This window comes from Mastomys coucha, unplaced genomic scaffold (assembly GCF_008632895.1).
Source record: "Mastomys coucha isolate ucsf_1 unplaced genomic scaffold, UCSF_Mcou_1 pScaffold6, whole genome shotgun sequence".
In the NCBI taxonomy this organism is placed as follows: Eukaryota; Metazoa; Chordata; class Mammalia; order Rodentia; family Muridae; genus Mastomys; species Mastomys coucha.
In genome coordinates this window covers 14095272-14117473 of record NW_022196912.1, presented here as the reverse complement: position 1 = coordinate 14117473, position 22202 = coordinate 14095272, and the positions used below count along the sequence as shown (strand labels likewise).

Genomic DNA, 22202 nt, shown 5'->3' with positions numbered 1-22202 from the left:
ACATTTAATCAAAGAGCCAAGGACTTGGGACCCTGCCCTTCAGTTGCTGGTTTCTGTCGTGGGAAATGACATTTCTTTAGGTACCGACACGTCAGGTCCTAGGTAAAGTCACATATGGATAAAATTCTTCTTAGCTTCTCAACAACCCTGCTATGTATTACTGAAACCCCCACTCTTCAAATGATCAACTGAGCCTCAGGAAGGATTAGTAACTAAGGTTACACCAAAGGAGCAATAAGATTCTTACCTAGACTAAGCCCAGAACCTGCTCTCTTACCCACGAAAGCTATCTCTTCCTCTTCTTCATAGAGCTATCCCTGTCCTTTTCCCTCTATTTCATGTGTTACCCCTCTTCTAAGTCTGAGACAGACAAGTTGTAGAGTTCAGAAGAATATCTGCTATCCCTGACTGGCCACTCACTAATTCTATCAAAGGATTCATTTATTTATTGCCAAGGGCGGAGAGTAGGCCAACTAATCATGATTTCTAACAAATGTAAAAATGAACGAACCTCTTCAAGTGACAGTGTAACAGAGGAGTTAAGACACAGTGCAGAGGTAGGGGGGAGACAACTAAGAAACTATTGCACTTGGGCAGCTAGGTGCAATATTAAAGCTTGATCTGATTGTCTTTTGTTTGTTTGTTTGGTTTTGGTTTTGGTTTTTTTATTTTTCGAGACAGGGTTTCTCTGTGTAGCCCTGGCTGTCCTGGAACTCACTCTGTAGACCAGGCTGGCCTCAAACTCAGAAATCCACCTGCCTCTGCCTCCCAAGTGCTGGGATTAAAGGCGTGTGCCACCACCGCCTGGCTTAAAGCTTGATCTAGAAGCTAAAGAGCTGGCTCAGTGGTTAAAAGCACCGGCTGCTCTTTCAGAGGACCTGGGTTCAATTCCCAGCACCGAGTGACAGCTCATGGTTATCTGTAACTCCAGTTCCAAAGAAGTTTACACCTTCTGGCCTCTTCCTGTACCAGGCAGCAAGTGGTGCCCAGACAAGCAAAACAGGCAAAAAAACCTATATACATTAGGAAAAAAAACCAAACAAACATTTATCTTGCTAGGGGTTTGGGATAGGTGGGAAAGCTGAGGCAGGAGGACTGCAGTGAGTCTGAGGCCAGGCAGAGCTACCTTAGCAAGAACTTGCCTCCCCATATTTGCTCCTAGAACAAGCTTCTACTTGTTAGTAGAAATTTTTAGTTGGAATATTTTCAAGAAAGCACTAACATCCTAAATTAGTATAGGCCAGATGGAGACAAAGCCAGATGAAACAACCCACGGTACTGCTCAGGATGGTGTGAGATACACTCACTCTAAAACTGTGGCTGGATAATTGCGCTTGTATTTCTCCTGTCTCACTTCCAGCTAACTGTATAGCCACAATAGGCTCTACACCAGCAGTTCTCAACCTGTGGGTCTCGACCCTCACACGGGTCGCATTATCAGATACCCTGCATATCAGATGTTACGTTATGATTCACAACAGTAGCAAAGTAATATTTATGAAGTAGCAACGAAAATATTTTATGGCTGGGGGTCACCACAACATGAGGAGCTTTTATTAAAGGGTCGCAGCGGTAGGGAGGTTGAGAACCACTGCTCTTCACCGCTACAGCACCCAAAGCTGAAGAGCCATCTGCATTGCCAATGTGCTCTCCTCAGTATAAAATGTTCAAACAAGATACTTTACTCGGATCCCGCGTCCGCACCCTGTTCCTGCAGGTCCCTCAGAAGGGCTTTCACCTTCTCCTGATTCTCTGATGTCATGTGCAGCGTCTGAAGGGGCACTTTGGCTTTGGGCTTCCACTTAGGCCGTGTCTCTCCTTTGCTTTTGTTACTGTCGCAGGGCCTGAATTAAAGTCACATGCTCATGAACAAAACTTTGATACTCTTATCAGAGCTCCCAAATACTCACAACATACACCGACAGCAGATGACATCAAATATAGAGAGAGTGTTTTTCTATAGTCTTTACTAGATTCCCCTAGCTACCAGTTGGCTTTCTCCTCAAACTCCTTTAATTCTAAGAGTTCCCGGCCTACTCTCTGGCAGACATGCTTGTTTGTTTGTTTGTTTGTTTGAGACTGGGTTTCTTTGTGTAGCCCTGGTGTTCCTCTGTGGACCTTAAACTCAGAGATCCGCCTGCCTCTGCCTCCAGAGTGCTGGGATTAAAGGCGTGCGCCTCCACCGCACAGCAGCAGTGTTATTTTTGAAGGGCCACTATCTTATAGAAATTCCCACAACCTGAATTTGTCTTATCATTTCTCTGGAATTTGAGGGGTCACATGATCCTATCTCACAGATCACTTATTTACATATCCCTAAGACAGGCCGTCATGTAGCACAGGCTGGGGTCAACTAGTTCTGTAGCCATGGATCTCCTCAGTGGCCCCCCCCAGACTCCCTCCACCTCCCAAATGGTGGGATATCAGGTATGGGCCACCATGATATCCCATTCTTCATGGGTCCATTCTTCATCTCTTGGGTCCTCCCTCTACTTGGAGACTATCCCAACCTCCTTATTTCCTCCAGTAATTCATTCCAGCATTTACCCTCTTTCATCTCAACTTACCTGGCATAGGACTGTAATAGCTCAAAGAAAAAGGTCCAATCTTCTGAGTGTCAGAAAGGCATATGGTGAAGAGTGGCAACTGTGCCAGAGTGATTGAAATGTCCTACACTTGCTTCAAACCACTCTGTGGTTTTCTGTTAGCCAAATTCCCTCTACTGCCCTAGGACCATCTTCAGTCATGGCCCTCTGCTGTCACAGTCCTCTGCTCTAACTGATAAAGCGAATTACTCTTGTCACCTGGCTTCCTTGCATTTCCCAGGCCTTCTAAATGTATTCCTGACTTAGGGCTTCATACTTGCTCTATCCCTCTGCCCTGAATGTTTTTCTCTCAGAGAGGCTCATGGCTGGCTCTTTCTCTTCTTGTCTTTGTTCAAATGAACCTTTTTAGAGGATTTTCATCTTAAAAATCTTTTATGAAGATAAGTACAACGTTTACCTATTGCTTAATTCTAGTCTGTAAAACATTACCCAGGACAAAAAAGGTGCTCACTAGATAGCTAATGAATACTTGAACAGGCAGTACTCTAAGACCTATAATGTACATACTTTGAAAAGCAAAAGATCTGCATTTAACTCAGAAGCTAGGTCTTACGCTAGCAGGTAAGATAAAAACATACTTTGGAATTACTCTGAAAAAGCTGGGTGTGATTGTTCATGACTGTAATCCCAGTAGAAGCTTAGGGACTGAAGACCTGCTGTGAGTTCTAGGCCAGCCTAGGCTTGAGTGAGATCCTATTTACCACCCCTCCAAAGAAACTGCAATTACTCTGTCATATGGCATAACTGAGACATATTGTTCTGAGTAGTGTGCATAATGACTCAACTTTTCTTTCCTTCCTTTTCTTTCTTTTCTCTCTCTCTCTCTCTCTCTCTCTCTCTCTCTCTCTCTCTCTCTCTCTCTCTTTCTTTTTCAAGAAGGGAACAGCACGTAGATTCTCTGATGGGACACCTGGCAATCCTACTCTTTTAGTGATCACGTATGAAGAATATGTATTTAAATCCTCCAATCAGACTCATTACAGCAATTCATTTGGTAGCCAGTTTAATGACTTATAGTCTCTTTTTCTTTTTCTTTTGTGAATGCATACAGTTGAAACTTTCAGGCTAAAAGTTTAGATGATCTATGATATCATCAAACCCTGCACCCAATCATCTTCCTTCCTTGCCAATATTCAGATGCGCTATTCCTGTGAATATATGTATGTCTAATGAAGTCTCTCTACCTCTAAGAATCCCGTATACAACTTAGTACAGTTCAGGAGTCTTTATTTATAGGGAATTTTATATGTACACTGTATAAGCTATATTAGCTACATTTACTTTGCTACTATCCACTCGACTCACTAGCATTCTGTCTATTCATTAATTAGAAGCTGGAGCTGAGGAAGGTTGATGATAACATCTGTTACTGGTTGCCACATGCAAGGCCATCAGATGATGGCTGATCTAGCTGGACAGATGAACATCAACTAGAAAGATACCAGCAGCTTGAATTTTGGACTGTTTAATTTTAACATCAACCTATGGAGTTTACAGAAGATTTTAAATTTTGTTGCACTTTTATCTCTTCTAGTATTTACTTTCCTAGAAACATTTAACTCAATAGTAACATGACTTCTAGTTTCAATGTCACAAGGTAGCAAAAGTCAGAATTCAACCTACTTAAAAAATAAAAACAAAACCCCTATTACTTACCACCATGCTTTTAAAAAGTTGTGAAGAGAGACTCCAGAATTTCAGATGAGAACAATAACCAGACTGGAACTACTTACCCCCACATGCTTCTTGGCCATTTGTTGTACCACATATTAGGAACTGAAACAGGTTCTGTATCTTAGCATTCTACTGGTCTAACAAAGGGCTGGCAACATGGCCCACTGGGAAAAGGTGCCAGCCACCAAGCCTGATTAGCTGACTTTGATTCCTGGGACCCACATGGTAGAAGAAATCCAACTCCTACATGTTGTCCTTTTCCTCCACATGCACACCAGAGTACCCACATATAAACACACACATAAATAACACGTAAGGGGATGCATAATGACCTGGACGGGCGCTTGGATTCAGTGAAGACACAAAAGTCATCGCCATCATCCCAAATTCTATTTGAGGCCTTTCTACTTCCGCCGCCACTGCCGCCACCGCCACAGCCACTGCCGCCACCACCACCACCCCCATGAGATTTATTCATGTGACCTTTGCCTCCTCTTCCTCCTCTAGAAGACCCTTTTCCATCCCCTTTGCCTGGCTTGCCTTTTCTTCTTACTGATGAACTCATTTTCACCTGAAAGACAAAATATTAATATAGAGACCATAAACCAAAAAGATAGTAGCCATTTTTTGATCAAAGTTATGGATAAAACCTACTTTAAAGAAATAAAGAAAATACACATTTTAAATGTATCAGGTTGGGGGAGAATGACTAAATTGCTTCACATAATTTTTTTTTTAACAACTACATGTACCTTAGGACTAATATTTAGTAAGTTTCTCTGACACACGTTTATTTTTTAATATTTATTTATTTATTTTATGTATATGAGTGCTCTATTTGCATGTATGGCTGCATGAGAGAAGAGGGCATCAGACCTCTTCTGTTGGTTGATGACGGTTTTGAGCCACCATGAGGGTGTTAGGGAATAAATTCAGGAAATCTGGAGGAGCAGCCAGTGTTCTTACCTGTCCAGCCCCAGATTTGTAGTACATATTAGCCAAATATGTACTACAGAGACATATGGGGAAAGTTAAACGCACACATTCCTTTAATCTCAAAAGGCAAAGCCAGGTGGCTCTGTGAGTTTGAGGCCAGCCTAGTCTACAGAGTGAGTTCCAGGACAGCCAGGGCTGCACAGAGAAACCCTGTAGTGGAAAACAAAACAAAGAGATGGATACAATAGAGTTCTAGAGCAGTGGTTCTCACCTTCTAAAGCTGCAACACTTTCATTCAGCTCCTCATGCTGTGGTGACCTCCAATCATAAAATTATTTTGTTGCTACTTCATAACTATAATTTTGCCACTGTTATGAGTCATAACATAAATATCTGATATGCAGAATATTTGATATGTGATCCCTGTAGGGTCCTGGCCCATCGGTTGAAAACTGCTGCTCTAGAGAGATCATCAAAATATACTAGGAAATAGTTAATGGTTAATTCAAAAAGAACGCATCACAGAGTAACCTAGGAACAGAGGAACAAACAAGATGTATTGTTAACAACAACTAGAACGTGATGATGTACAGAACTCCCACTATCTCAGTAACAGCAATAAATGTGAATGGAATAGACAATCCACAGTTAAAAGACTGTCAGGCTATTTTTTTTTTTTTAAAAAGGGGATAACATATAAATTCAAAGATACAAACAAAAGATGAAGTAAATATTTGATAACTTATGTTCCAGATATATTATGTGCCAATCAGAAACTAAGGTAAAGGTAGATTAGCTAGATGAATATCGGACAGAACAGACTACAACAAAAATGTTACTTTAGCTAAAAAAGGATACATCATAACAATAAAAGGGCCAACTCAGAAGGATGATATACAATTACAAGCAGATGTGTACCTAATAGTAAAACACCCAAATTCATAAAGCAACAACTATAAGACGTGGGGAAATAGACAATTCAGTAATATTAACACCTACTTTCCATAATGGTAGAACAAGTTCATGAGCATTTAGGAGAGGAGTCTTTTTTTTTTTTTTTAATTTTTCTCTTCTTCTCCTTCTTCTTCTTTTTTTTTTTTCCAGACAGAGTTTCTCTGTGTAGCCCTGGCTGTCTTGGTATTTACCCTGTAGCCCAGGCTAGCCTCAAATTCAAACTCAGAGGACCACCTGCCTCTCCCATCTAGCTGGGAAGTCCTAAGTACCAGCACACACTTCATAGACATAGCACCCCACAACAAAACAGCTGTTCAATCACATAAGGAATGCTGTCTAGGAGAAACCATATGCTAACCTGTACAACAAACCTCACTGCTTTTGTTATTGTTGGTGTGGGTTTGGAGACAGGGTCCACAGCCTTGCCTATTCTTTAACTCAATTTGTAGACTGGGCTGTCCTTGAGCTTACAGAGATCTCCATGCCTCTGCCTTTTGAGCTCCCACACTTGGCTACCTCAATACATTTTCAGAAGACAGAAATAATACAAAACATACTTTGCTACTAAAATAAAATGAAATTAGAAATTAAAAGCAGGTACAAAATTGGTTAACTCACAAATACACGGAAATTAAAACTAGATTTCTTGGTACTTTTTCTTTAAGATCCTTTATGGCTTTATATATGTATTGAGTGTTAATCTGTCTTCCTCTCCTACACCTAGAAAGCTCTTTGGGGGCAGCAACTAAGTCTATTTTGATTGCTGCTATATCTCTAGCATATGTAATATCTTGCAGAAAGCGGAACTAAACATGTACTGGGGTAAGAATGAAGATTCATGCATTAATTTATCTATTCTACAAATATTTATTGAAAGATTATGTGCCATATCTTGAAGATTTGACAGATAGGACAAAATTCCTGCCTTGTGAAGAAGCTTGCTCCCTCGAGGATATGATAGATAGTAAACAGGTGTATACTCAGTTGGGGCTGCTTTAACAGAATACCTAAGATTGGGTAATTTAGAAAGCCTAAAGCTTTACTCAGGCTCACGGTTCTGGGGCTAGGAAGAACAAAGCCCATGGCATCTGAGCAGATGGCAGTCAGAGTCTTTGTCCTGGATCTTGGCAGGGCAGAGGAGAAGAGGAGAAGAAAGCTTAAGGAAAACTCAAAACAAGGGAATGCCTTGCTTTTAATAACTATCTCGTGAGACTGGCTTCTCTCCCTTGAGGTATTAATCTCTTTTAATTATCTAACCACCCTTAAAGAATCCAACTCCTAATACTAATAATCAATTTCAAGACAAGTTTTTTTGAGGGGGCAAATAATATCCAAACTATAGCCACAACTTTATGGTTGTTCCCCAGAGGTGGAAGGTTAAGTCCCTTTGCTAAAGATACCATGCAGTTCAGACCCAGGGTCCAGAGGACCTGAGCTGCATCCGACCTAAAAGCCTCCTCCCTGAGGACTAGCTTTCATGGTACTAGAAAGCACCATGCAAGCCTCCTAGAGAAGGAAGTGAAAAATAGTTTTACCCAGCATTAACATCCATGAAACAAAACAGCCAGCCTGGTGCAAAGACCCTAAAGGGGGTAATAGTGGCATGCATACCTTGGTGGTAACCAACATCTCTCTAATTAGAATTAAAGCCTGATCAACAAAGGGGAAATCATCCTGGGTACTGAAAACCAAGCTAACTACTCAGGGCTACTGAAATCATGGATCTTAGAAGAGAACTTACAACTGCTACTTTACTAAATTAACATAATTTCTAATTACACTGTAAATATTTATAGCCATAGGTTAAGTGTAGTTCTTGATAGAGTGCCTTGGTTGTAAAAGTAGAATGTGTATGAGGACACAGCTAACCTTGTTCAAACTATTATCAATGAGCCACAGAAAGGAAATGATTCGCTGAGACAGCCAGTCCCCCAAGATAGGCTGACTCCATTGAGCCAATACCAGGAAGGAGAGTCTTATACATAGATCCCTGAAGCTACATTAACTTCCTCATTCCCAAGCCTCTCTCTCAACTCCAAGTACTCCCTTTCCTCCGACAGACACCCCTTTCTTGTGGAAGAGTGTCTGTCTTTGAGGTTTGAAATGAATGGTCTCACCTGCTGAGGTCAGACTCCAGTCCCTCTCTGTTTCCTGTCACTCTACTTTGAGCTCTGAAATCCATCAGTTCTCACCCCTCATCAAAGAAACCTCTCTTTACAACAGACACGACCACTGCAGAAATTCACAACTGATCAAAATGCTGAGAACAGAGATTGTGTGGTGTCCAGTCCCAACTGACCCACCTACAACACAACTCCTGAACCTTACTTAGATCAGGGACATTACAAAGGGATTGTAAGAGTGAGAGGAACCAGTTTACTGTGAGACTGGTCTTCAAGGAATGTCAGAGAGGCTACTAGTGAAGTCTCATCAACATGGCTGCCTAGATAAGAACTGAACAAGGACACCAATGGAATGCTAACACAGTAGGGGGAAAGCTCACGGAGCCTCAAACCTAGATGAGGAACTATATGCAGCTGGAGAACGCTGAAAATGGGAGAAATGGTTTTCCTCAGGGAAGAGCCCCTCAACTGTTTATTCAAAACCAAGCAGTCAGCTCTGAGATCACATACATACAAGTAACATTATACAGACTGAGCAGGTTGTATTTATGTACTTAGGAGTATATATATTATATATATACACACATATGTGTACATATGTAACAATAATAAAAGGAGACCATGAATACAAGAGAAAGCAAGGGAGGTACAAAGGAGGGGTGGAGGGAGGAAAAGGATGCACAGAAGATGAAATTATACTTTCAAAAAATATAAAAATTATTTAAGAGAACAAGGTTATTACAGAGTAGTTGGTGAATGCCTCGACAGATAACCTATGAGTGGATATATGAATAAATGGAGAAAGTGAGCCATGAGGTATTTGTGAAAAGAACATTCAAGCAGCAACAATGACAGATGTAAAGGTTTCAATCACTGACCATCAATTAGAGCCCTGGGCCGGGTGCTGGGATGAGGCCAGAGTGCACACTGGGGAAATAATAGTTTCAGTTAGGAAACTCTTATAGTTACTCAGGTTAGAGAAAAGAAATGCAGTGACTTGAAAACTTTGGGGAGGAAGACATAAGGTGTTTACAATGAAACTCCACTGGCTATGGCTATGAGGGGCAGGATGAAGTGTCAGGGACACTTTGGGATCGAATGCTAGCTCCTCAGAAGTAAGTGTTGCTTCTGGTTTGTGTAAATAGAGCAGAAAATTTATATTTAGTAGGGTAATCTGGCTTTGAAGGAATGCTGGGTGTGTATTTAAGTAAAGCTTTCAACAAATGTTTTGATAACTGATTCTTCTCCTTTGCTGTGGTACCTGACTTCAGTATTAGGTGCAGTGTGAATGTTAGACAAAGGTCGTGGCTTGGGATTTGAATCCAAGACTGGTTAGTTTTCTCGTGAACAGCAGCTTCCCTGGTGAGTTGTTCATTAGCCAGCTCTGGAAAGACAGTTTCTCCTGGGTGAATAGGACCCCCGAATGGCCAAACATCATATAGAAACGAAACAAAACACAAATAATGTCCTCTTTCAATTTAAAATTTAAAACTTGCCAGGCAGCTGTGGCACACACCTTTTGAGGCAGGTGGATCTGTGAGTTGAAAGCCAATCTGGTCTACAGAGTGAGTTCCAAGCCAGCCAGGGTTACATAGAAAAATTCTTAGAAAACAAAAACAAACAAACAACACCACCCCTCAATTATTTCAACTTCTCTCTAACCCAGGTCCCCAACAACAACAACAAAAAACCCTCAATTATTTTAACTGCTCTCTAACCCCAAGTCCCCAGTAGGTAAGAACATAGTAAGTCCAAACTACAAGTTCTCTAAAGGACAGCAGTATGTACATACACTCACAAAACCATAATAACATTAAATGATTAAAATGATTAACATGGGACTGAAGGAATGGCATAAACTGAATTTTCTGATGCTGTGTATCAATAATTGCATCCTCCCCACCCCCCACTCCAACCTCTATGTCTTTCCAGACAGGTTTTCTCTGTGTAATGGCACTGGCTGTCCTAAAACTCGCTTTGTAGACCAGGTTGGCTTCAAACTTACAGAGATCTGTCTGCCTGTTGCCAAAGGCGTGCACTACCACGCCCAGCTGCATATCGGGTTTTTTTGTTTTTGTTTTTTTAAATGTAGGGAGAAAAGAAAACATACAGACATCAAACATCTCACCACCCAAACCACCCAGCCGGGGTCAATTCACACTGAGAAATGGTTGAAAAAAAGGCAAGAAGATTCTGTACTGACTTAAAACAAGTTGCCTCACACCAACACAGAAAAGGTTACAGTTTCAACTTGAGCTGTGATTTTCACACAAAAATTGGAACCAAGATTTATCGATTATAGCGGCATCCTTACCACGTTCCCTAGACGTTTTCTGTAGAATACAAATTAGGTTGTATAATCCACAGGGAGGAATCCCACTATGTATCTAGCCTGCGAAGATTTCATCTTTCTTTACCATAGACACTGGATCTAAGTTTAGCTCTAAAAGGATCCTTTGTTTCACACCCAAGTTTGGCTCCCACGTACAGCATCATCAAGCTGAGGTGATGAAAACTGAGCCCACTCCGCTTGCCTCCCAGGCAAACCTCTGACCACTACACATCATCCAGCTCCATTCAGATACCTAGTCATGCAAGGTTTCTTTCTTCAACATTCATCTTCTCCAACCCTCTCCCCAAACAGCCCCTCGGGTCGCCACCGAGCCACAGACAGGAAATGGGGCTGGGGCCCCTCCTATTCAACCCTGCTCGGAGCCTCGGGTGTGGACGACCTCGACTGCAGATCCCGGGGTCCCCAGGATCCTGCTGGTACCGGTTCACTGGCCCTGGGCTGACAGACAGGACCAAAGGGGCAGCATGGTCCTCGGATGTGATCACTGGAGAGGGGATGCGGCAGGCGGGCCTGGCAACCCCGAACTCGCGCGGCCCCGCACACGCCACGTCAGGCCGTACCTGGCTCGTAGCGTCGCTGGCTGCGGAGCTCAGGAGGCGGCACCCAGGGCTGGGGTCCCGGCTGGGTTCGGCCTCCCTCCCGGACCTCACCCTCAGCAGCTGCCCCGCCCAGGCGTCTTCCGATTGGCTCCTTGCATGTTTGCTTCCGGGTGAGAGGTCGCCCGGTCGTCCCAGCAACCGAGGCCCGCACTGTCCTAGCGCCCAGCTCCCTCCAGCCTGCCAAGCTGGCGAGCCTAGGGGAATCGCAGAGTCGCGAAAGCCTGTCCTACACGTCTCCCTCAAGTGAGTGCGCTTCCTCCCAGGCCTGTAGGGAAGGGCTCCTTCACCTGGAGCCGATGGACCCGGAGCCAGCCTCAGCATCCACACTGGGGTGGAGAGACACCGACAGCCCGGCGTCGGGGGATAAAGCGTGTGCCTCCGAGTCTGACGTTGGTTCGCTGTGTCTATCTCTCCGGATTTGTTTCCTTTACGGTGCCAGAGCAATGGCAGAGGTTCCTGCTAATTCACATAATCCAAAGATTTGAATGTGGAAACGTCACCCCTTTAGAGAATATTTTATTAGTTTCTGTAATCGAACTCACACAGATAAGGCTTTACCTACTTAATACAGTGAAGTAACACTGTACAAATGGAAAAGAAATTAGCTTAATGTTTCTAGACTAATATGGCTGCTGATTTCTGTACAATGACAACTCAACATGGTAAGCCTTGTGCTTCCCTGCCCCCAAATACAGTTTTCAAAAATTAAAATTAAATGTGATTGTGTGTGTGTGTGTGTGTGTGTGTGTGTGTATATAAAGACCAAGTATGTTATACATCAATAATAACAACAGCTTTTCCAGGTCCTGTAGCCATCTGAACAAAATTGTAGACGTCCAGCCTCGCCTTAAAAACAAACAAACAAACCCAAACAACTAGAAAACAGCACAGGTCTGTGACCATTGGGGTACCAGCATAGTATATATACATATATAAGTATATACATACACACACACACACACACACACACACACATATGTATATATATAATTAGCTCTTAACTCATCTGTAAAGAAAACACCCTGAGTCATATTGAAACCATCTTTGATAAAGCTGCCAATGCATATCATGCAGCCGGTAGAAGATATTTTGCATTCACATGATACAGCGCTGCCCCACATTTGTAACACTAGAGGTCGCAAAAGGCATTTGAGACTTCTTTTTTCAGCAGAGGGCCCAAATGCTGGTATGACATAGCTCTGTAAAAGCAGTGTTCAAAGTATTACACTCTTACGAGTATCAGCCAAAAAGCATTACTGAAAACAAAAGAAAGGAAAATTTTCCCCAAGATAAAACTGTACAAGACTGTACTCATCAAACATGGAAATTTGAAGGGCGGTTGAGGACTGCTTTGTCTCTCGTATAATCAGTTGTGTTTACTAGTGTCCTGCTTAGTCCGTTTAATGATTGTGTCTCAGAAGCCATTTATTCCCTAGGTAAGCATTTTCTGTTAGTACTCAATACTGAGTCAGGTGGTGGGAGGAGATTTAGACGATCTATGGCCCCTATTTTAGTGTAGGTGACTGTGATAGGGGCAATCCCATAAGCATTGTTTTAATAAGACCCTGAGTCCTGGGACTAGAGGAGTTTAGGGATGAGAAGAAATCAGAAAGACTGCAGAGAGGCCATATCTGAGCTAGGGAGTATCTACAGAGTTAGACACAGTCTGCATGGCTTATGTAGGTCCATCCTTCTAGTCAAACGTAAGAATGAGAAATTGAGGTATAAGTCATTTTTCTAAGGTCAGAGAAAGTGACAGAATTAATTTAGCCCAATGATAGAGCATGGCAGCTATATTCTGTTCCTATCCAAAGAAGATGTGCATGCTTCTAAGAGAGTACAGCACAGCTGCAGTGGGCACTGTTAAAGCATCCACCACTGCCCCGCTAAAAAAAAAAAATGAATTTTATACTAGTAAAATCTTATGAAATAAGTAAAAATAGATCATCTAGGCAAGATGATTTATTTCCTCAGCACTCTATTCCAGACAGTAGAAATGTGTCTGTGTGAAGAGAATTTATCTGAATACCACTGAAAGCACATTTTGTTGTAGGTCTCATGATATTAAACTATTTAAACTTACTTTTATTTTCTTCAATCTCTTAAAGCATCATCAGAAGTATATAAGATAAAATTCATATTTCCAAATGGAGACACATATGGTAAGCATGCATTTTAATTACCTTTTCATATAGGAAATTTGTTTTACAAAACTTTTTTTTTCAATTCTATGAAAATTTAATTGAAAGATTATTTTGAAAATGCTTCAGTTGGTTTTCAAATTTTTCTCTAGAAATATCATAGTATTTTCCTTTCTAGTAATGCTATCTTGTAAAACACTATCATAACCAAATTCCTATGTTTGTTATTTCTACAATTATAGGTGCCATTTTAAATATCTAATACTCTCTTCTTTCTTATTTCTCTGAAAGCTATCTACCTAATTTTTTCCATAATCCACACATTCAGATTATACAATTAATTCCTCAATGGTGTTGCAAAAAAACCAATCAAACAACAAGAACAACAATGACAAAAACAAAAACAAATATGCATCAGAAACAAACCTGGGAATTTTTGCATTGGCATTTATAATAGTATCTACCACGGAAGGCTGAGCTGCTGTCGCTGTGTGAGCCCACTAATGACAATAACACTAGCAACACCTCATTTATACTTTCATGACAGCAGTCATTTCAACGCTGTTTCCAAAAAATGCTACTGTTCCCAAGAAGGAGCCATGTCTACCTGATTTTACATCTTGAATTCAACTTTCTATTATCTTTTTCTACTAAAACTTTCCCTAAAGTACAGAGGGAAGACAACTTTCTGAGCTGTGAACTATTTTAACCATACATTATATTTCCAGTAGTAAAATAAGACAAGCTAAAGTCATCCTATATCAACTGCAACCTCCCAAAATCAATGCTCTTGTTTTTAAAATTCATTTTATCTTTTTTTGCAGTCCCATCCCTCTGACTGTTCCACATCCCATACCTCCCCCCTGTACACCAGTCCCTCCCTCCATGAAGTTGTCCCCAACCCTCCCACACACACCCCATCCCAAAGAATTCCCCCCCCCCCCCACTCCATGGGGCCAGCCAGTCTCTCGAGGGTTAGGTGCATCTTCTCTGACTGAGTCCAGAGTGGGCAGTCCTGTGCTATATATGTGTTAGGGGCCTCATATCAGCTGGTGTGTGCTGCCTGGTTGGTGGTCCAGTGTCTGAGAGATTTCAGGGATCCAGGTTAATTGAAACTGCTGGTCTTCCTACAGGGTTGCCCTCCTCCTCAAGCTTCTTCCAGCTTTTCCTTAACACAACTGAGGGGTCAGCAGCTTCTGACCATTGGTTGGGTGCAAATATCTGCATCTGACCTTTTTAGCTGCTTGTTGGGTCTTTCAGAGTGCAGTCATGATAGGTCCCTTTTTGTGAGTGCTCTATAGCCTCAGTATTAGTGTCAGGCCTCAGGGCCTCCCCCTGAGCTGGAGCCCACTTTGGGCCTGTCACTGGACCTCCTTTTCCTCATGCTCTTCCCCGTTTTTGTCCCTGCAGTTCTTTCAGACAGGAACAATTCTGGGTCAGAGTTTTGACTGTGGGATGGCAGCCCAGTACCTCACTTGATGCCCTCCCTGTCTTTCTTCTGGAGGTGGGCTCCTGAGATTGCTGTCTTCTCCCTCCCAAGCAGGGTTGAGGACTTCTCACTTGGGCTTGTTAACCTTTTTGAGTTCTGTGGATTGTATCCCGGGTATTCTATACTTTTTTTTTTTTTTTTTTTTTTTTTTTTTTGCTAATGCCCACCTTTATTTGTATATTATCCCACTTAAATAACAGACATCCTAACAAATGAATAGACATTTAAGTCAAAACCGTTATATCTAGATAGGATACCTTAAAAACCTGTGGAGTGTGTCATCCACTCTGACTCTTAGTTTTAGTCCTAGAAAACCAGAAAAGAAAAGGCCAACCAAAGCCTACACTGGGGTGGGGGCAGTTGTGAATTGGCTTCAACATAACTGTTACACCCACCTAGCCCACAGCCCCCATTTCAGAGCTCTGGGTCACAGCTCTGGACTTCCTTCCTCACTAGATGGTGACTGCACAAGAACTGCCTCTGGGATCTGTGAAAGAAATGGGACAGGCACCCACACCACACCTAACGGGACTGTCTACACAGGAAGCTGGAAAGATGACAAGGTACCCTTAGCATCCTTAAGTCCTGTAGTGGGTAGTAATCCTATGGGTTAGACAGTTCCAAGAAACTCATTACCAGTTAGAAGTGCATTTAGTGAAGCTAGTTTATTGACTCTCCGCTGTAATTAAGGCATGAGGACCCCGGATTCCTGGACTATGATGCAAGACCTGTGTTCAAACTAGTTTCTGTAATGAAGATAAATGTTTTTAGTGTCTATTTTCTACACATAATATTAATCTTATGAATAGAGCTAATATTATCTTTCTCAGCTTCCATTCATTGAGTAAAGCCAAAACATTATATTTTTTCCATTTAGTCTTCTTGACAACCTCATGAGAAAGGTACCATTAAAACTCCTTTTTTATAGATGGGCTAAATCAGCCTCAGGTTTCTTATACAGATGGTGGGTGATAAAGTGGGAATGTGTACCTAGGTCTACTTGAATACAAATTCACATTTAAGAAATCATCATATCTATTTAGGTGTGAGTGTCATGGCATACAGGAGAAGGTCCCCTCTATCCACCACAGGAGTCGCTGCCATTGACCCTAGGTTGTTAGGCTTGAGAGCAAGCACTCTTACTCACCAAGCCTTCTACTCAGCCTCATGCCAGCCTTTTACTCTAAACTCTTGTCCTCATGTTCTGCTAGACACTTTTCCCACTGAACCATCGGGGTACCCCAAATTCACATTCTTAACAATGACCGTGTAATGTTTTCTTTTCTTTTCTTTTCTTTTTTCTTTTTTCTTTTTTGGTTTTTTGAGACAGGGTTTCTCTGTGTAGCCCTGGCTGTCCTGGAACTCACTCTGTAGACCAGGCTGGCCTCGAACTCAGAAATCCACCTGCCTCTGCCTCCCAAGTGCTGGGATTAAAGGCGTGCGCCACCACTGTCCGGCCCATGTAATGTTTTCTAAACTGACTACATCAGTTGGTTTTTAAGACTTCTGATGAACTTTGGTGTCTTGAGAATTTTAATTATCATCACCTTTGGTCCGTCATATGCTCAGATAGCCCAGATCCAGAACATTTGAGTTAGTAGGCTTCACAGAAAGACACGAGGCAAGTGGGGCGTGGGGGCTGGACATGGAAGAAGCGTCTGCCCTTTGTGGAAACAAGAAGTGATACAAAGTTAATGAAGGTGTTACTGAGAAGCTTGTGTGTGTGTGGTGCAGGCTGGGTTCTGAGCATTTCTTTTCTTACAATCAGATGAACGGCTTTGGAAGACTTGAACATTTTTCGGGAGCTGTGTATGAAGGACAGTTTAAGGACAACATGTTTCATGGACTGGGGACTTATACATTTCCAACTGGGGCAAAGTACACTGGAAATTTCAATGAAAATAGGTAACTTTACATTTTAAGAATAATTACAATTCTAAAGACTCTCCAGTCATGCACGTTAGGGGGTGTAATTAGTGCTAAATGGCCTTTGTGACATTTGATCTCCATAAATGGCAGAGGAAAGTGCAATATCATTTTGGTAAAGGTGATTAGGCTTTCTCTGTGTAGCCCTGGCTGTCCTGGAACTCACTCTGTAGACTAGGCTGGCCTTGAACTCAGAAATCCACCTGCCTCTGCCTCCCAAGTGCTAGGATTAAAGGCATGTGCCACCATGCCTGGCTGATTATTAAACTTCTGCCTCAGCCTCTGTGGTCTATGTTTGTGTAGGGTGAGTGGAAAAATGTTTCATTCTTGAACAAATTTAGCCTAAGAATAATTTTCACCCAAAGTAACTCCTGTGGTTACTTTAATAATGGTTTACTTCATCTTGACCTGACGTTAGGGATATGTTATTATGATAATTCTAAAGTATAACCAAAATTAGATAACGTTAAAACTAGAAATGTGCCTACTATTGCCCTTTCTGAGCATATGGTTACAGAAAATCTAAAAGTGAAATGAAGCATAAGCATAGTTGTATAAGCTTAATCTCACTCCCTACCATGTCACCCAACATTCATGCTGAGGCTGGGGATGCAGCTCAGTTGATACAGGGCTTGTCTAGTGTGCAGGAAGCCCCAAGTTCAAACCCTACATCCATCACATAGAATCGAGCACAGCAGGCAGCTCATGCCTGTAATCCTAGCAGCTGAGGGTTAAGGTCGGGAGGCTCAGAAGTTCAGTGGCATCCCTGGCTACACGGAAAGTTTGAGGCCAGCCTGGACTACAGGAGACCCTGTCTCAAAAAGAATAAGTATCCCTTTCACAATCTAGAAATGAAAATGCTATCTAATTGTTATGAAGTCAGTGTGATACATTTCTAGGACTCCATTTTGTAACAAGAACACATAAACTATTTCCACTTATATTAATAAAGGGAGGAAAAGGTAACCCATGGGATAAAGCCTATTCATATATGAATGTGTTTTCACGACTTTAGTGGAATCAAAACACTGCTCAAGCACAGCACCTCAAATGGGCTGATGACCAAGACATGTTTGTTAAGTAAGTGAATGTTTGAGTCGAGCCAGATAACCAATACGCAGTTTTCAAGGTTTAGTCGATTGCTTGGTTTTATATAAAGTTAAGTTTATTTGACCCTGAATCCATGAGCACCAATATTTGCAATATATACAGTGTTTGTTTGAAATAGTGTGTTTTTCTAGTGTACGAAAGCAGGGCACTGCTGGGCAGTGGTGACACACGCCTTTAATCCCAGCATTTGGGAGGCTGAGGCAGGGGGATTTCTGAGTTCAAGGCCAGCCTGGTCTACAGAGTGAGTTCCAGGACAGTCAGGACTACACAGAGAAACCCTGTGTCAGAAAAAAAAAAAAAAAAAAAAAAAAAAAAAAAAAAAAAAAAAAAAAAAAAGAAAAAAGCAAAGCAGGGCACTGGAAGAAGAAAGGTAAAGTGCCTTAGACAGAGGGTGCGGCATAGCAGCCCACATAGTTTGTGTCTGGACTGTGAATGACCAGTCCTGAATAATCAGCAAGCTCACTTCTCACTTTTGCAGGGTGGAAGGTGAGGGAGAATACACTGACATCCAAGGCCTGCAGTGGAGTGGTAACTTCCACTTCACAGCTGCCCCCGGCCTGAAACTGAAGCTCTACATGTAGACCTGCTGCCTTATTGCTGAGATGTGGGCAGTGCAACTCCCCTTAGGCCAAGCAACTGAATCTTCAGCTAAAGTGACCTGCCCTCCTCTGGAAGTCCAATAAAGCTGTCATGCACTTATGCCTTTTTGAGTATGTATATGTATGTATGTGTGTGCTCATGTATGTTTATGTGTATGTGTGTGCATATGTGCTTGTATGCATGTATGTATGTGTGCACATGTTCATGCAGGTACATGTGGAAGGTGGAAGTTGATATTTATTTCTCTTTTTTAGGAGAGGTGGTGGTGGTAGTGCATGCTTTTAATCCCAGCACTCAGGAGAGGCAGGCAGATCTCCTGAGTTCCAGGACAGCCATAGCTACGCATCTTGAAAAAGAAAAAGAAAGTCCTTTTCAATCACTTTTCACCTTTTCTTTTTTTTTAAAGAGACATGGTCTTACTATATAGCCATGGCTGGCCTAAAACTCACTTTGTAGACTAGGCTGGCCTCAAACTCACAAAGATCTACCTGTTTCTTCCTACCAAGTGCTAGGATTAAAGGTGATGGCCACTAGATTCAATCTTTTCACGTTATTTATTTCTCAGTGAACCTGGAGCTCACTGTTTCTGCTAATCTGGCTGGCCAGTGAGCCTCCAGGATACACCCCCATCTCTGCTCACCCCCACTGGGCACTGAGGTTATAGGCACATACCAGCACGCCTGGAAAGTGAGCCATGCCCTTCGTGTTTGCAAGGTAAGCACTTTGTCTACTGAGCCATCTCCCCAACTCTGGAATTGTATTTTAAATAAATTGTGTAAATCAATTCGGAGTTTATGCATGTCTTAAAAATGGAGCAGTACTGTCCGAACGGTGGCTAAGTCACTGTCTAGCTCCACACCTCAACTTTTTTTTGTCAGCCCCTCCCTCCAGCTTGTGCTTTCATGTTTATTTTGGAAAAGAAGTATTTTTCACAAGATATCCTTTATAGTTATGCAATCAGTTGGTCCCCACTGAATTAGTTTACAGTTGTAGTAAAGCTTAACATGAAATCTGTCTTTTAAACAAGAACTTAAGCATAGTCCATTGTTGCTGACTGTAGCTGCTATGTTGTACAGCTCGGCCCCAGGGTTTATGCTTGACTGACCCTTAACACAGATTAGTCACTGCCATTTCCTGCTTCAACCACTATATACTCTTTGGTTCTATGAATGTGAATATTTTGCATGTCTTAGAGAAATGACACAACATTTGACTGGCCGTTATAATATCCTAAGTGGTTGGTCAGCCATGTTATATTACAAAATTCCCTTCATAAAAAGCTGAGCAGTGTTCCACTAGATGTATAGACAGTTTCTTTCTCTCTTACTGGACAATGTAAGCTTAGCTATTGTGAACTGTACTGCAATGAACATAGAAATGTTCACGCAAAACTTCTGTTAGAGATGATGATTTCAACTCATATGCATAAGTACCCAGTAGGAATGCTGGATCACACTGTAGGTCTGTTTTTTTGTCTCTGAGAGCCCTCCATGCTGGTTTTCCATAGTGTGTTTCTACTCAAAGTATGTGAGGGTTCAACTTTTTCCACGTCCTTAGGGACAGCATCTTTCTTCTTGTTGACAGTGGTAGTCAACAGTTGGTTGATCCGCCAAGACGACTTGGATCTTGACTGTGTGTATAGCCCAGGCTATCCTCAACTCATGATTGTCCTCTTTCTACCTCCTGCATGCCAGCTTTCCAGCAGTCCTGAGCGGTTGGTTTGGTTTTAATAGTTCTGTGGTTTTGATGTTAGCTATCCTGACTTGTGCAGGTGGTAACATGTTGTGGTTTTGGTTTTTGTTCCCCAGATTTTTGTGAATTGAGCATTTTGCTTGCTCATGGGGCCTTTTGTATCTTTTTTGGAAAAACATCTACTCAGGTTCTTAGTCCAGGTTTTAATTTAGTTACATTTTTTTCTTGTTTCTTTCCTCTCCTCCCTTCCTCTGTCTTCCTTATTTATTTTTCTTTTCTTTTGAGACCAGATATCACATGTATTCCTGGCTGAACTGGAACTTTTAAACATTTTTCATTATATTATGTATATGGATATTTTGCCTGTACGCACCTCTGTGCTCTATGATATGCATGCAGTTCCGGTGGAGATCAGAGGTTGGCATTGGCTCTACTGGGATAGAGGTACAAATGGTGGCGTGATTCAAACCTGAGTCCTCTGTAAGAACAACCTGTGCTCTTAATCTCTGAACCATCTTTCCATCTACATCTATCATGTAGACTAGGGTGGCCTCAAACTCACAGAGATCCACTGATTAAAGGCATATGTGGCCACGCTTGGTCCATTGTTTTCTCTTTTACATCTATTTGCTTATATGTATGCCTACATATGTGTGTTTTCATGGTGTATGTATGTGTGAGTGTGTATGTGTGTGTGTGTGTTTGTGTGTGTCTGAGGTCAGCATGTGGGAAGTGCCCTGGTTTTCTCCTTACATCTGTTTCCTTCTTTTTTTTTTTTTAAAGAATTATTTATTTGTTTGTTTTTGTTTTTTGTTTTTGTTTTTTTTCAAGACAGGGTTTCATAGAGTGAATTGGCTAGTGTCCCTTCTGTTTTTATTTTGTGGAATAGTTTGAAGGGTATTGGTATTAGGTCTTCTTTGAAGGTCAGATAGAATTCTGCACTAAAACCATCAGGTCCTGGGCTTTTTTTGGTTGGGAGACTTTTAATGACTGCTGCTATTTCATTAGGGGTTATAGGACTGTTTAGATGTTTTTTCTGATCCTGGCTTAACTTTGGTATTTGGTATCTGTCTGGAAAATTGTCCATTTCATCCAGATTTTCCAGTTTTGTTGAATATAGGCTTTTGTAGTAGGATCTAATGATTTTTTTTTAATTTCCTCAGTTTCTGTTGTTATATCTCCCTTTTCATTTCTTTTTTTTTAATTAATTAATTTATTTATTTATTTTATGCATATGAGTACACTGTAGCTGTACAGATGGTTGTGAGTCTTCATGTGGTTGTTGGGTATTGAATTTAGGACCTCTGCTTGCTTTGGTCAACTTCGCTCGTTCCAGCCCAAAGATTTATTTATTATTATACATAAGTACACTGTAGCTGTCTTCAGACACACCAGAAGAGGGCGTCAGATCTCATTATGGGTGGTTGTGAGCCACCATGTGGTTGCTGGGATTTGAACTCAGGACCTTTGGAAGAGCAGTCAATGCTCTTACCCACTGAGCCATCTCACCAGCCCCCTCCCTTTTCATTTCTGATTTTAATTTGGATACTGTCTCTGTGCCCTCTGGTTAGTCTGGCTAAGGGTATATCTATCTTGTTGATTTTCTCAAAGAACCAGCTCCTGGTTTGTTGATTCTTTGTGTAGTTCTTTTTGTTTCTGTTTGGTTGATTTCAGCTCTGGGTTTGATTATTTCCTGCTGTCTACTGGGTGTGTTTGCTTGTTTTTGATCTAGAGCTTTTTCAGGTGTACTGTTAAGCTGCTAGTGTAAGCTCTCTTTAGTTTCTTTTTAGAGGCACTCAGAACTATGAGTTTTCCTCTTAGCACTGCTTTCATTGTGTCCCATAAATTTAGGTATGTCTTGCCTTCATTTTCATTAAATTCCAAAGTCTTTAATTACTTTCTTTATTTCTTCCTTGACCAAGTTATTATTGAGTAGGGAGCTGTTCAACTTCCATGTGTATTTGGGCTTTCTGTTGTTGTTGTTGTTGGTTTTTTTTTT

The 22202-nt window shown here is 41.6% G+C and overlaps 2 protein-coding genes across 9 annotated transcripts in view; one reads left to right on the top strand and one right to left on the bottom strand.

Annotated features, from left to right (window-relative positions):
• Dhx57 (DExH-box helicase 57) overlaps positions 1 to 11337 on the bottom strand; it is a 49066-nt gene extending 37729 nt beyond the window's left edge. The window contains exons 1-4 of one of the 8 annotated variants that reach the window (XM_031357326.1): positions 11207 to 11329; positions 5488 to 5676; positions 4613 to 4851; positions 1686 to 1844 (exon numbers count right to left, since the gene is read on the bottom strand). In XM_031357326.1, the coding sequence (XP_031213186.1) occupies positions 1686 to 1844; positions 4613 to 4845 (392 nt within the window). In that variant the 5' untranslated portion in view covers positions 4846 to 4851; positions 5488 to 5676; positions 11207 to 11329. Of the gene's footprint in view, positions 1 to 1685; positions 1845 to 4612; positions 4852 to 5487; positions 5748 to 6215; positions 10859 to 10878 lie in introns of those variants that run through there. The other 7 variants (XM_031357325.1, XM_031357323.1, XM_031357324.1 and 4 more) reach the window with 7 other exon arrangements.
• Positions 11338 to 11343: 6 nt separating this feature from the next.
• Morn2 (MORN repeat containing 2) lies at positions 11344 to 18611 on the top strand. Its single transcript, XM_031357340.1, has 5 exons — positions 11344 to 11488; positions 13354 to 13407; positions 15332 to 15438; positions 16644 to 16780; positions 18390 to 18611. Exons 4-5 carry the CDS (start codon positions 16644 to 16646, stop codon positions 18490 to 18492), a joined length of 240 nt encoding a protein of 79 aa, XP_031213200.1. The 5' UTR covers positions 11344 to 11488; positions 13354 to 13407; positions 15332 to 15438; the 3' UTR covers positions 18493 to 18611.
• The last annotated feature ends 3591 nt before the right edge of the window (positions 18612 to 22202 follow it).